Source organism: Pseudophryne corroboree, chromosome 3 (assembly GCF_028390025.1).
Source record: "Pseudophryne corroboree isolate aPseCor3 chromosome 3, aPseCor3.hap2, whole genome shotgun sequence".
In the NCBI taxonomy this organism is placed as follows: domain Eukaryota; kingdom Metazoa; phylum Chordata; class Amphibia; order Anura; family Myobatrachidae; genus Pseudophryne; species Pseudophryne corroboree.
The window spans coordinates 449,638,501-449,653,126 of NC_086446.1; the positions used below are offsets into that span (position 1 = coordinate 449,638,501).

Below are 14,626 nucleotides of genomic sequence, written 5' to 3' on the forward strand. Positions count from 1 at the left end.
TAGTCTCAGCTGTACTGCTCTTGGATTCAGCCTGTGAGAGGATATTTGAGCTTCTCACATTCTGTAGCTTGTTCAGCAGCTATGTTATGAGGAGGAGGAGGCTGCAGTATTTGAGAGACACCGCCATTCGTCGCCGGCAATACCTGCGCAGGAGGAGATCGTTTATATCTGCTTCTGTGATCACCATACTCAACCTTAACCTCACTACTCAACGAAAATTGTGGTCTAGAGAACGGCAGCATGGGCAAGTTTTTATGCAAAGTGTGCTGAACTTTCAGGATGTTCAGTGGAAGTGTCACTTCAGAATGTCACGTCACACATTCCACTATCTTTTGGATTTAATGTCCCCAGCACTCTCTAGACAGACCACAAACTTCAGGTCACCAATAGAGCCAAGCAGGAGGCTAGCTATAGCATTGTGGTGGTATGCCACTCCAGGTGAATATCGCACAATTGCTTGCCTGTTTGGTGTGGGGTTATCTACCGTTTGCACCATTGTACATGAGGTGACCAGAGCATTGGTGGACAACCTATACCACAGATTTATTTCTCTTCCGCATGGCCAGCGTTTGGATAAAACAATATTGGGATTTGTGGAGTCTGGATATCCGCAGTGTGCAGGTGCAATTGATGGTACCCACATCCCTATAATCGCACCTCATGATAATCCTGCCGACTACTACAACAGAAAGGGATGGCATTCCATTGTTTTGCAAGCTGTGGTGGATCATAAGTATTGGTAATGTTCTTATCATTGTGTTTTCTTAATGCTAATTGTTTATAATTAATTTACAACTTAATATATATTTTTATATTAGTTTCACAGACGTATTCATAGGGTGGCCGGGAAGGTCACATGATGCTCGAGTGCTTGCAAACTCTGATCTGTACCGGGTAGCAGAGGACAAGCAAGGGGGCTACCTTTTTCCAAGAGAGGTGATTTTGTTTAATAATTTTAATACTTTTGAAAACATGCCCAAGAAAAGATGTGTTAAAATGACGCAATGTTCATGAATCAAGCAGGTAATAGATGAATGCAATTTAATTTACATTGGGACCAATTAGTTGGCGTTACCTTCAAACATGCTTCCTATGTGCCCACCAGCCTGCCCATCACGGAGGAGTCTGCTCATATTTGTATTCCAATTTCTTGGTGCTAACGTACATTTTTTTATCTATATTCCTACTAGAAATCAAAATTTGTGGATGGAGTGGAGATCCCGGTACACATAATTGGTGATGCCGCCTACCCGTTACGACGATGGCTCATGAAGGGGTTCACCCAACATGTCCAGCTGAGCTCCAATCAAATTACTTATACGCACACCCTGAGCTCAGCAAGAATGGTGGTCGAAAATGCCTTTGGACGATTAAAAGGACGTTGGCGCTGTCTTATGAAGCGCAATGATGTAGACATTAATATCATGCCTAACATTGTTGCAGCATGTTGTATTATGCATAACCTATGTGAGTTTCAGAGGGAGGAATTCCTCCCAGAGTGGACAGTGCAGGCCTCTGCTGCGTACCCTGCACTTGATTGTGAGGCCTATCTGGGCGACCATTCTGGAAGTGCAGAACAGATGAGGTCTGCTATAATGGCCAACCTTCCCTCATTACTCCGTTATTTTTTTTCAGTTTGTATATTCAGTAAATTGTTGTTGCTACAAAAAATAAACCTGTTTAGTTGACGTTCTGCTACTGTGTCGATAACAAATGTACAACATCAATATCCAATTTGAAATGGATGTATCATGCATTTTGTTTGTAAGTAAAAATAGGACAAGTCCAAAGACTAACAAAAGATCAGAGACCTTAGAATTTTAATTTGTATAAAACTTTGGTAAATAAAGTAGTGAAATCTTTACAGTAATAAAAGTCCAACCAGTAATAGTGTAGGAAAAACACTCCTATGATTTTAAAACCAACTTTTTTTAAAAACAATAACCATTTAAGATAAATTACGATAAACAGGAGACTCTGTAGTTGTCTCCATTTCAGAAGGTGATTGGGTGTGTTGAGGTTGTGTATGTCGAGGATGGGTATAGTGAGTTGGAGTTAGTGGAGGTGGGGTTTGTTGGGGTTGGTTATGTCGAGGATGGGTATGGTGTGGCGTTGGTTGAGGTGGGGTATGATCATAGTAGGGGGGTACAGGGTAATATTGGGTATACGGTTGAGGGTAGTTTGGTGGCACTGTGTGCAGCCCTTCAATGCATTGGAACATTCGGTCAAATATGGACATTTGAAATTCCTGCATTTCTCTCTGACGTTCTCTTGCATCCCTATTATAGGTTTCCTGCATAGAGATCAGCTGCATCATAAATGTGTTGTTCATGTCTTGCTCTGCCTGCAAAAATCGCTCGAGACGTGCATCTTCTCGATCAGCCATGGCAGCGTCCATCTGCTCTAATTTCTTCACCAGGACAGTGGTCATAATTCTTGCAGCTTGCTCCGTTTTGTTTGGGCGGCGCCTCCTTGGCGGAACAGTATATACTGCAGACACAAATCAAATAATATGTTATTGGAATTTGCAAAGAGCTTATATAAAATAGCAGTGTTCGCAAACGTGTTTGTGGCCTCCTTCCACCTACACACTGCATATACTCTGCAACATTTATCATTTTTAATTGTATGCATTTATTGTTAAGATTTAATGACGTTAATGTTTAGAGTTGTTAGTTTGTGTTTAGTTTACGTTAATTGTTAATGTTAGTTATTATGCTTTTAGGATTGTTGTACTTACTGTTTCCACGCAAAGGCTGCGTTTGTGCAATTGGGGCCATTTGACTTGGCCCAGCCTCTGTGTCTTCTGGCGCATCAGTGGTTTCAGTCCTGCTGGGCTCCTGTACAACTGGGTCAGGCATAGTGGTTGGCATCGGTTGCGTATCATCCAGTACGAGTAGTGGAGATGGTGGTGGTGGTGATCGGGTGTCTGGGTCCTGTGATCGGGTGTCTGGGTCCTGTACGCTGCAGGTGGAAGCAGCACAGGCCTGTCTTGTTTCTGCTGCTGCTATGCTGGAGGATAAGCTAACCGGTGTTGCAAGTGCTGTGTGGCCAAATATGGTGGCACACTGCTCATAATATTGCCACTCCATACGGGCAGCACCACTTCTGTTTCTGTTGTGGTCGTGGACCTTATGGAAATTCCTTTTAAGGGCCTTTAGTTTATTGATTACCTGCTGGGAGGTACGGTGGAATCCAGAGGCTGCAAGCATCTTCGTTATGTTTTTGTACGTGATTGCATCCTTAACAGTCCCTGTCATTTGGTGGGTGATTTCCGACTCCCCTCTTATCCGTAACAGCTCCCTAACCTCATCCTCACTCCAGTTTGCCATATTCTCCAAGCACTGTAGCAATGCAGCACTGTGAATGCAGTATAAATAAAAACACACTGTTTAAAGCGTGTTGCCTGTTTATTTCCGGGTTAAGACAGGTGACATCATGCAGGGAGACAACCTATCACCTCCTTTTTAAGATTACCGGGTTGAATATAGCGGGTCTGAGGCTTTCACACTGCCAAATGAACCGGTTCTGAACCGTGTAGGATCCTTCTTTTTACACGGGTTGAAATACCGGGTTGTTTGACACAGTAAATTCATAATGGCACTTTCACACTGCACCTCAAACCGGGTTGACACGGCTCAAACTCGGCAATATACCGGGTTATTTTTGCGATGTGAAAGGGGTATAAATTAGTTCAACACAGGTGTCTACAATCATATATTAAGAGGGAAGTCCAGGTAGAGAGCATTTTGTCCCTCCTGGAGTGGGTCATGTTGGGAGTTATGCACAATCTTATATATAGCCCCCTCCATCGGGCCTCCCTGTCTAAAGTGTCCCGGTCACCCCGAAGGCTTAATCCGGCCCTGGGTCAGAGTCAGATTCACGAGATTCAGCCATTTGCAGCATGCAGAATCAGTGTTCACTGGCAGGTCCCATCTCACAGTCCAGCAGCAGTGGGTGCACCGTCGCTTGCTGCAGGCTGAGTGGTACCAGGCAGGGGCCATCCTGTCCCCTATTGCAGGTGGTAGCAGGGCTCCTGGGACAGAGCTGACAAACTCTACAGCAGTGGGTGTGCCGTAGAGTTCCACTGGAAGAGCAGCGGTCACACTTTGATCCAGCTGTGAGCCACACAGGTGCTGCTGTATATGCAGAATTGCAGATGCCCCTTCAGGGCTTGGAGCCTGAAGGGAGGTGTCGCCATTGCTTCTGGGAGTTACGCCCCTACCTGCATAGCAAATATAGTTGCCATGGACAACAAAGGTGCTACCTTCTAGGGCCTTTGTCTTGCGCACCGACACAATTCGCCCACCCCTAATCATGGATCTGCCTCTAATGCTTCATTTTTGGCATTTTGTTCACAAGTATTCACTTATAAGTCTTGTACATGGATATTGTTCATAAAGCATTAAGGAAAAAAGAGAAACTGAAGAAAACTGGTAGTTTATTGCACAAAAATTCACATTAAATTCACACTGGCTGGTACATATAAAAAAAAACAGTAATAAAATAACAGTTAAAGATGAACATCTGTTCTACAGGATAATTTACATAAGCAAAAAAGATGCATTTCCCTTAACACAAAACATAAAGGAATTGAAAAAAAGGAGGGGGGGGGGGGGAACAAAGGGGACAGAAAGTATCACAATGCGTTTAACTCAGAGTAGGTATGAAAATCTGCAAGAAATCGGTATGAGAGTCTGAAATATGTCCACTCTGAGGGTGGCGTCCCACCTCTCTAGTGAGTGGATAATGTTTTATACTGGTATTACATGTGTTTAGAGCTCTTAAAAAATTCCACTATGTATGAGTGGGAAGATGAAGATAGCAGTACGGTAGGAGAGTATTATAAGTCCTTCTGTAAAGTGCGGGGTACCCCTGTCTTGCTAGCGGGGGGATCATATCGGGGGTCAAATGTCAGGACTCCGGACTTACTGTCTTGACCGGTGATTTAGCGGTGATCCAGACACAGTACACAGCTGCGTCTCGGTACACTGTACACAGTACCCACACTGGCTAAAACAGCCTTAAAACGGTTTTCTCTCCATTTTAAGCACCAGATTACCTCAGCCAGTATAAAAAAGCGGGAAGACCGAGCACCGTTGAGGGGGCGGGGCCTTCACTATGAGCGGATCCAGCAGCTCACCAGCGCCAAATTCCCTCTGCAGTGGACACAGATGCTGACTGACAGGGATGCGCTGCTCCTCCGGAGTGACTCCAGTTTACCTCAGGGGGTCATAGCGGGGGGGAGCGATTATTAGCCCATTAAGTCCCCTATCAGGGTACTTAGTCTGTGACCCAGCTAAGCTTGGCATTAGCGATAAGGGCGCGGTGGGGGCTGGCTCCAAATAACTCTGTGTCTACCTGAAGGGCTCTTTGAGGGTTAATTGTGCTTAACCTTTTCCTGTGTGTGTGCTGTGACATTTACATTATGTCAGGCAAAGAGTGTGTTTCTTGTACAGCGGAGTGTTCCTCTTCAACAGGGGGCTCACTACTGGGTACTCAGGGCAGTGCACCTTCCCAGAATAGTGGGGCTGAACCGGAGTGGGTTAATTACCTTAAAGGAATGAGCTCCAATATTTCTACGAAATTGTCCCACAATGAGAAAGAGACGCAACAATTAAGACAGACTGAGGATGAGTTTATGAACAGAGACTCAGTCCCCAAACCAGCGTCTCTATCCCCTCCCATTTGTCCGCAAAAACGATCTCTGGCCCATATCCTCCAGTCTGACTCTGACGCTGATGGGTCAGGCATGGAGGAGGGTGAGGTGGATTTGGGGGGGGGGGGGGGGGGATGCTGCTCTGTCACAGGGAATAGAGGCTCTTATAGAGGCTATCAGAGATGTTCTGCAAATTCCTGATAAGGTGTCAGAGGGGTGTGAGGAATCTTATTTTAATGTAAAAAAGAAGTCCTCAGTCACTTTTCCTGTGTCAAAGGAATTGAATACCCTGTTTGAAAAACCGTGGGTTAATCCTGATAAGAAATTTCAAATCCCTTAAAGGTTGCTCTCATCTTTTCCTTTTCCTCTGGAGGATAGGAAAAAATGGGAAAATCCACCGATAGTGGACGCATCAGTCTCTAGGCTGTCACGAAAAATTGTATTGCCTGTCCCTTGTGCAGCCTCCCTCAAAGACACGGCTGATCGTAAAATTTCGAACTGAGGAAGCCGCTGAGGTACTAGAAGACGGAGAAACGCGTTTTCGAGTTGATTGAGTCAGGCTGCATCACCTCCATCTATTTCGATTTGGAATCCAGTCTAAGATCCATGGCATAATCGTCAGTGTACCTGCAATTATGGCTAACCACCAGCAGAGGGAGCCGGAGCACTGTGGATGCCTGTGAATAGAATTCATACTCCAGATAGTCTGCAATAAAACGGAATAAGCACCAGCAGAGGGAGTTGAATCATGGATCAATACAAAAGCTGAAATCATCTGGAGGTGATATAAACATGCATGTTAACATCTAATTATATAAAGCAGTGTGTGCACACATCTCTAGGAAAGATCCCACGCAATTCTGGGGACATATGAACACCTAGTGTTTGAAGATCAGCCCATACCACTTCAGTTATACAACCTAGTGGACGTTAGTAGAAAATATCCACATATCAAGTTTTAATTGATTGATTATGACCTATAGTAATGATGGTCTGTAGATTGGGGGGAATATATAAGTTCATGAATTGATCTGTTGTTCATCTAATCATGGTTGTTTGATTGAATATTATAATTTTTTTTGTGCTGCAGCATATATATGTGAGAATTGAGCTTTTTTTTTAAATAAATCATATGGAATTTTTATTGATTATTGATGTGGTCTCCATTGATTGGTGCAGACAGCGCCCCTCTTTATTTGCAAGGGGTTTTCTCCTATGCAGATTAGTGTGTAAAATTGAGAATACACTCAAATCATTGTACACAGCTGCTGGGGTGGCCCAGAAACCCACTATTGCATGTGCGTGGATCACAAAAGCCATTGCTAAATGGTCAGGTAACCTAATTGAGGGGTTAGATTCCTTGTCTAGGGAGGATGTTGTTTTACTCCTGTAGCATATACAGGACTCTGCGAACTTTATGGTGGAAACCATAAAAGAGATAGGCTTGCTTAATGCATGCACCACTGCTATGGCAGTGTCAGCACGCAGAGCAGTGCCGTTTCTAGCGGCGGGCGAGCCGTGCAACCGCACGGGGCGCCCGCCGCGGCACTTTGTTACTCCTTCTCGCCTCTCCCGAGCGCTCCTGCTCGGGGGGCGGAGTTTCGCGGAATGACGCGTTGCGTCGTGACGTCACGACGCAAACGCGTCATTCCGCGAAACTCCGCCCCTCGAGCAGGAGCGCTCGGGAGAGGCGAGAAGGAGATCAGCATGAAGGAGGAGGCGGCCGGCGCGAGGGACGTGAGGCGGCGGGACCGAAGAGCGGGAAGACGTAAGTATTCTCTCTCTCTCCCCCCCTCTCCCCCTTCCTTCCCCTCAACTTGAAACCTGCCTGCCGCTGCCGCACTGTGTAAAATGGGGACACCTGCCTATGGGGATACGGTAGATGCTAGAATCAAGTGGGCTAAGGGACCTTTTCCGTAAGGGGGAGGAGTTACGACGCAAGGGGGAGGAGCTAGGCCAGCGGGATACTTCCTCTACTATCCACGCCACCAACTATTACCTTTAGTAATTAGGTGGTGAGCGAAGCGGAGCGGAGCGAGCCACCGTGCCCGAAGCCCGCGAGGGTACTTTTCGGGTACCCTGTTTGCCCGTAGCTCCTCCCCCTGGTGACGTAGCTCCTCCCCTCAATACGTCACAAGGTCCCTTCAGCCCCTCCGATATAGAACCAACCATGGGGATACCTGCCTGCCGCACTGTGTAAAATGGGGACACCTGCCTATGGGGATACCTGCCTGCCGCACTGTGTAATATGGGGGCATCTGCCTGCGTACTGTGTAATATGGGGGCATCTGCCTGCGTACTGTGTAATATGGGGGCATCTGCCTGCGTACTGTGTAATATGGGGGCATCTGCCTGCGTACTGTGTAATATGGGGGCATCTGCCTGCGTACTGTGTAAAATGGGGATATCTGCCTGCCGCGCTGTGTAAAATGGGGATACCTGCCTGCCGTGCTGTGTAAAATGGGGATATCTGCCTGCCGTGCTGTGTAAAATGGGGATATCTGCCTGCCGTGCTGTGTAAAATGGGGATATCTGCCTGCCGTGCTGTGTAAAATGGGGATATCTGCCTGCCGTGCTGTGTAAAATGGGGATATCTGCCTGCCGTGCTGTGTAAAATGGGGATACCTGCCTGCGTACTGTGTAAAATGGGGATATCTGCCTGCCGCGCTGTGTAAAATGGGGATACCTGCCTGCCGCACTGTGTAAAATGGGGATACCTGCCTGCTGCACTTTGTAAAATGGGGGCACCTGCCTGCGTACTGTGTAAAATGGGGATACCTGCCTACCGTACTGTGTAAAATGGGGATACCTGCCTTCCGTACTGTGTAAAATGGGGACACCTGCCTGCCGCGCTGTGTAATATGGGGACACTTGCCTGCTGTAATGTGTAAAAAGGGGACTTTTTTATTTTTATCTTTTCCCCCCTGTGGTGGGTGTGATGATATCAGATGAGGCCATGCCCACTTTAATGAGACCACGCCCATTTTAATCAGGCCACACACCCTTGTCGGGAGCGCGCGCGCCTACGGCGCGCGCATGCTTTTTCTTTTTATGGCTATATGGGGGGGGGGGGGCACACATTTTTTTTTTGAGCAATAGGGGGGGGGGCGCATTTTGAAATCTCGCACTGGGAGCCAAATTGTCTAGAAACGGCCCTGACGCAGAGACTTGTGGCTACACCAGTGTATTACTGATGCGGACTCCAGGAAAGACGTGGAAGGCCTACCATTCACAGGAGAGGCCTTGTTTGGAGATGAACTAGACAAATGGATCTCCAAATCTACTGCGCGTAAGTCTACGTATCTTCCTTCCTCAGCTCCCCAGCCAGGAAAGCTCATTAAGCTTTAAATTTACAGTCCTTTCGGACGGCCAAGTTTAAGGGCAAATCCAGAGGTGCTTCTACGGCCTCCAGTGGCGTACGGCCCCCAGTGGCACAAGAGGTAAACCACGCAAACCAGCAATAGCAGGTGCTCAGGAACAGAACTCAGGCTCTGCTCCCTCAAAGCCTTCAGCATGACAGTGGACCGAGATGCCTGGAAGGATGTCAGGTGGGAGCCCAACTAAAATTCATCAGTCACATCTGCTCAGGTTAATGCCGGCATCACTGGGTCATAGATCCCCCATAGATTTCCCAGGGCTACAGACTGAAGTTCCAAGAGCTTCCACCTCACAGATTCTTCAAATCAGGCTTACCAGTTTCACAAGAGGCAAGTATAACTTTACAGCATGCCATCCAAAAACTGGTACAGACGCAAGCCATTGTTCCAGTTCCACCTCGTCTGCAAAACAAGGGGTACTATACCAACTTGTTTGTAGTACTGAAACCGGATGGTTCGGTAAGGCCAAATCTGAACCTTAAGTCCTTGAACCCGTACTTAAGAGTCTCTGAGAGCGGTGATCTCTGGTCTGGAGGAGGGCTAATTCCTAGTGTCTCTGGATATCAAGGATGCGTACCTTCACATTCCGATCTGGCCGCCTCATCAGGCTTATCTACTGTTTGCACTGCAGGACTGTCACTACCAGTTTCAGGCCCTGCCATTTGGTCTCTCCACGGCACCGAGGGTGTTCACCAAAGTGATGGCAGAGATGATGTTTCTACTTCGCAAACAGGGAGTGAATATAATTCCGTACCTGGATGATCGTCTGATAAAGGCACCATCCAGTGAGAGGTTGCTGGATAGCATTGGTCTCTCAACCAAACTTCTCCAGGATCACTGGTGGATATTGAACCTTCAGAAATCTTACCTAGAGGCAACACGGAGGCTTCCATTCCTGGGAATGATACTGGACTGGAGTTGCAGAAGGTGTTCCTTCCGTACGAAAAGGCATTGGTAATCCAGTCGATGGTTCGGGATGTCATGAAGCCAAACCGGATATCAGTGCATCTATGCATTCGCCTTCTGGGGAAAATGGTGGCCTCTTATAAGGAGCTTCAATATGGAAGGTTTCACGCAAGACCCTTCCAGCTCGATCTGTTGGACAAATGGCCTGGATCGCATCTTCACATGCACCAGCTAGAGGATCCGTCTTTCGCCAAAAGCCAGGATCTCCCTTCTGTGGTGGCTACAGACTTCTCACCTCGTCGAGGGTCGGAGGTTCAGAATTCAGAATTGGATTCTGTTAACCACAGATGCAAGCCTCAGAGGTTGGGGAGCAGTCACTCAGGGGGTGCAGTTTCAGGGAAGATCGTCAAGTCAGGAAGTCATCCTTCCAATCAACATTTTGAAAACGAGGGGGTTGGGGCCTTCACCCGGAAGTGTTCAGGTGCTAGACAAGTCGATGGGGTTATCCAGAAATTTACATGATGGCCTCTCGTCTCAACAAGAAGCTCAAGCAGTTTTGTTGCAGGTCGAGAGACCCACAGGCAGTGGCGGTAGATGCTCTGACAACACCATGGGTCTATCAGAAGGTGTACATGTTTTCTCCACTACCTCTGATCCCAAGGATTCTGAAAATAATAAATAGGGAAAAGGTTCAAGCAATACTCATTGCTCCGGCCTCTACCTCTTCGCGAGGATCTTCTGCAACAGGGCCCGTTCATCTATCAAGACTTACCGTGGCTACGTTTGACGGCATGGAAGTTGAATGGCTGATTCTATCCAGAAGAGGGATCCCTCACAAGGTTATCCCGACTATGAGCCAAGCCAGGAAGGGGGTTACGTCTAAACATTACCACTGTATTTGGAAGAAATACGTCTCTTGGTGTGAGTGCACAAATTAATCTGCGGTGGAATTTCATCTGGGACATTTCCTGCTTTTTCTGCAGGCAGGTGTGGATGTGGGCCTACGTCTGGGCTCCATAAAAGTTCATATTTCGGCCCTGTCCATTTTCTTTCAAAAATAATTGGCTTCTCTCCCTCAGGTCCAGAAGTTCTTGAAAGGTGTTCTGCACATCCAACCTCCCTTTGTGTCTCCCACGGCACCTTGGGATCTCAATTTGGTGCTGCAGTTCTTCCAATCGGACTGGTTTGAACCGTTACAGGAGGTGACGTAAAATATCTTACATGGAAGACCGTCACACTGTTGGCCTTGGCATCAGCAAGACGTGTGTCGGAGCTGGGGTCTTTGTCTCACAAAAGCCCCTATTTAATTTTCCATGAGGACAGAGCTGAACTCTGAACTCGTCAGCAATTTCTTCCTAAGGTGGTGTCTGCATTTCACATCAACCAACCTATTGTGGTTCCGGTTGTCACCGACACCTCTGCTACCTCTGGTAAATCTTAGGATGTTGTGAGGGCTTTGAAGGTGTATGTAAAGCGGACAACTCATCACAGAAGATCGGACTTACTGTTTGTTCTTTATGATCCCAATAAAATTGGGTGCCCTGCTTCAAAGCAGTCCATTGCATGCTAGATCAGGCTCACTATCTAACATGCTTATTCCACGGCAGGTTTGCCGGTTCCAAAATCTGTATAGGCCCACTCTACTAGGTCGGTGGGTTCTTCCTGGGCAGCTTCCCGGGGTGTCTCGGCTTTACAGCTCTGCTGAGCAGCTACTTGGTCTGGTTCAAACACATTTGGTAAGTTCTAAAAGTTTGATACTTTGGCCTCTGAGGACCTTCAGTTTGGTCAATCAGTTCTGCAGGAACCTCAGCACTCTTCCACACGGTTTGGGAGCTTTGGTACATCCCCATGGTACTAAATGGAACCCCAGTATCCTCTAGGACGTAAGAAAAAATAGGATTTTACTTACCTACCAGTAAATCCTTTTCTCGTAGTCCTTAGAGGATACTGGGTGCCCGCCCGGTGCTTCATTCTTCCTGCTCTGTTAAGTATTATTTTTTCAGCTGTTGCTGTTCCTGTTTAAAGTTGGGTTAGCATAGCTTTCCTCTGATTTGTGTGTGCTGGTTCGGAATCTCACCACTATCCTTTATATCGTTCTCTCAAAGTATGTCCGTCTCCTCAGGCACAGTTTCTAGACTGAGTCTGGTAGGAGGGGCATAGAGGGAGGAGCCAGCACACACTATAAAATTCTTAAAGTGCCCATGGCTCCTAGTGGACCCATCTATAGCCCCATGGTACTAAATGGAACCCCAGTATTCTCTACAGACTACGAGAAAAGGATTTACTGGTAGGTAATTAAAATCTTATTTTTGCCCAATTGCTAACTTTTTGGGTTTGCTAACAAAGGACCTTGGGCCTAATTCAGATCTGATAGCAGCAGAAAATTTGTTAGCAAATGCACATGTTATATCTGCCCCCTCCCCCTGCAGTACACATGGTTTTGCCCATTAGCTAACAAATTTACTGCTGCGATCAGGGCCCTCATTCCGAGTTGTTCGCTCATTCTTTTTCATCGCATCGTAGCGATTTTCCGCAAACTGCGCATGCGCAATGTTCGCACTGCGACTGCGCCAAGTAAATTTGCTAAGAAGTTTGGTATTTTACTCACGCCATTACAGGGTTTTTTCTTCGTTCTGCTGATCGTAGTGTGATTGACAGGAAGTGGGTGTTTCTGGGCGGAAACTGGCCGTTTTATGGGAGTGTGTGAAAAAACGCTGCCGTTTCTTGGAAAAACGCGGGAGTGGCTGGAGAAACGGGGGAGTGTCTGGGCGAACGCTGGGTGTGTTTGTGACGTCAAACCAGGAACGAAACTGACTGAACTGATCGCAGTGGCAGAGTAAGTGTCGAGCTACTCAGAAACTGCTTAGAAATTTCTATTCGCAAATTTGAGAATCTTTCATTCGCAATTTTGCTAAGCTAAGATTCACTCCCAGTAGGCGGCGGCTCAGCGTGTGCAATGCTGCTAAAAGCAGCTTGCGAGCGAACAACTCGGAATGAGGGCCCAGATCTGAATTAGGACCTTGTTCAGTAAGGATTGAAGTTTCTGCTAAAAAGCAATTGCTGCGATCAATTAGTTGCCGCCCAGAAACAGAGAAAAAACTCCCATTGCAGAAATTGCGAATACATCGCATTATGCAGGGTGATCCCAAAACCATACGCAGAACATCAATGATTTTTCCTCTCTGCGCCAGGCAAAGTCATCCACAATTCTTGCAACACAAGAGGCTGGAAATGGTCATTGTTGATGTCAGAGGCCTGGGCACGCCTGCGTTTTTTCAGACACATCCAGAATACGGCAGGCTTTCACCAAGAAACGTCAGCTTCCAGTCAGTCAAACAGCATCTGCATTGCAATCACGATGTGTACGCATTTTCTGTCGCTATTATTACTCGCGCATGCACAATGCGAATGCTGTACATGCGCAGTCATTCGATAATCGTCCAGATTGTGATTTGCAAATTTTGCAATCCATACTGAATAAGGGGGTAATTCAGAGTTGATTGAAGCAGCAAATTTGTTAGCAGTTGGGCAAAATAGTGGTCATTCCGAGTTGTTCGCTCGTTGACGATTTTCGCTATGCTGCGATTTGTTGCTAAATGTGCATGCGCATGGTACGCAGAGCGCATGCGCTAAGTTATTTTACACAAAACTTAGTAGATTTGCTGGTGTTCGCGCGGCGCTTTTCAGTCGCACTGCTGATCGGTGAATGATTGACAGGAAAGGGGCGTTTCTGGGTGCTAAAAAACGCAGGCATGTCATGGAAAAACGCGGGAGTGTCTGGAGAAACGGGGAGGGTCTGGCCGAATGCAGGGCGTGTTTGTGACGTCAAGCCAGGAACTAAACGGACCGAGCTGATCGCAATCTAGGAGTAGGTCTGGAGCTACTCAGAAACTGCAATTTAGTAGCAATTCTGCTAATCTTTCATTCGCTATTCTGCTAAGCTAAGATACACTCCCAGAGGGCGGTGGCCTAGCGTTTGCAATGCTGCTAAAAGCAGCTAGCGAGCAAACAGGAGCGCAGGAGTCGGGCAATGGCGCCGGAGCAGGCTAAGGGGGAGGGACGCCGTGCGGCCCGCGGGCCAACGACGGGAGAAAGGGGGGACGGGCAGGTATGCCCGGTACTCCTCCTTTCACACCTGGGGGGCAAGCGGCCAGTAGGAAGCGACAAGCGAGGGGGTGGCAGGCAAGGAGTTAAAAGCCGGGGGGCGGGGGACAGGAGCCATTGTTCGGCAGCATGGGCAGCGATCAGCACGGGCAGCAATCACGCTGCTGCAGGAGACTGAGAGGAGGACAAAGGAGGGCCTTACCGCGTGCATGGAGGCCCAGGGTATCCCACAAGCCAGGGCAGCCAGGAGGAGAGCACTGCCCCAGCGTTTTCAGGAGGCAACCGGGCAGGAGAACGTGCAGCACAGAGCGAACCATAGACGAGGGAGGCAGCAGCAGCATGTAGTCGGAGCTCGGCCGGCCGGAGCTCCCCCTGGTGGCCGGAGGGAGTAACGGCCGAGGCAGGACCCAAAGAAGAAGAGGTCCAGTTTAAAGCAAGGAGCACAGGCAGCAAGGAGGAAGGGGCGAGCAGGGGAGCCCCCCAGCATCACCAGGCGGCAGCAATCGGTGAGTGGCATCTTGGAGATAGCGGAGGGGAGGCCCGGTGCTAGGGATGCAGACGTGCCAGGGGTGGGAGGGGA

The 14,626-nt window shown here is 47.8% G+C and overlaps 1 protein-coding gene and 1 long non-coding RNA gene across 3 annotated transcripts; one reads left to right on the forward strand and one right to left on the reverse strand.

Annotated features, from left to right (window-relative positions):
* Window positions 1-842: 842 nt before the first annotated feature.
* LOC135055933 (uncharacterized) lies at window positions 843-1,326 on the forward strand. The gene is made up of 2 exons (XR_010243852.1): window positions 843-936; window positions 1,191-1,326. It is a non-coding gene; the product is annotated as an uncharacterized LOC135055933 (long non-coding RNA).
* Window positions 1,327-1,799: 473 nt separating this feature from the next.
* Window positions 1,800-14,371, reverse strand: LOC135055934 (uncharacterized). 2 transcript variants are annotated; one of them, XR_010243853.1, is made up of 2 exons: window positions 14,249-14,371; window positions 1,800-2,490 (listed from the first exon to the last, which is right to left on the reverse strand). XR_010243853.1 is itself a non-coding variant. In XM_063960535.1 (2 exons), the coding sequence occupies exons 1-2, from the start codon at window positions 3,330-3,332 to the stop codon at window positions 1,949-1,951; spliced, it is 1,134 nt and encodes a 377-aa protein (XP_063816605.1). In that variant the 5' UTR covers window positions 3,333-4,594; the 3' UTR covers window positions 1,800-1,948. The 2 variants fall into 2 exon arrangements, 1 of the variants encoding a protein (XP_063816605.1); XM_063960535.1 differs by lacking the exon at window positions 14,249-14,371 and adding an exon at window positions 2,741-4,594.
* Window positions 14,372-14,626: the final 255 nt, after the last annotated feature.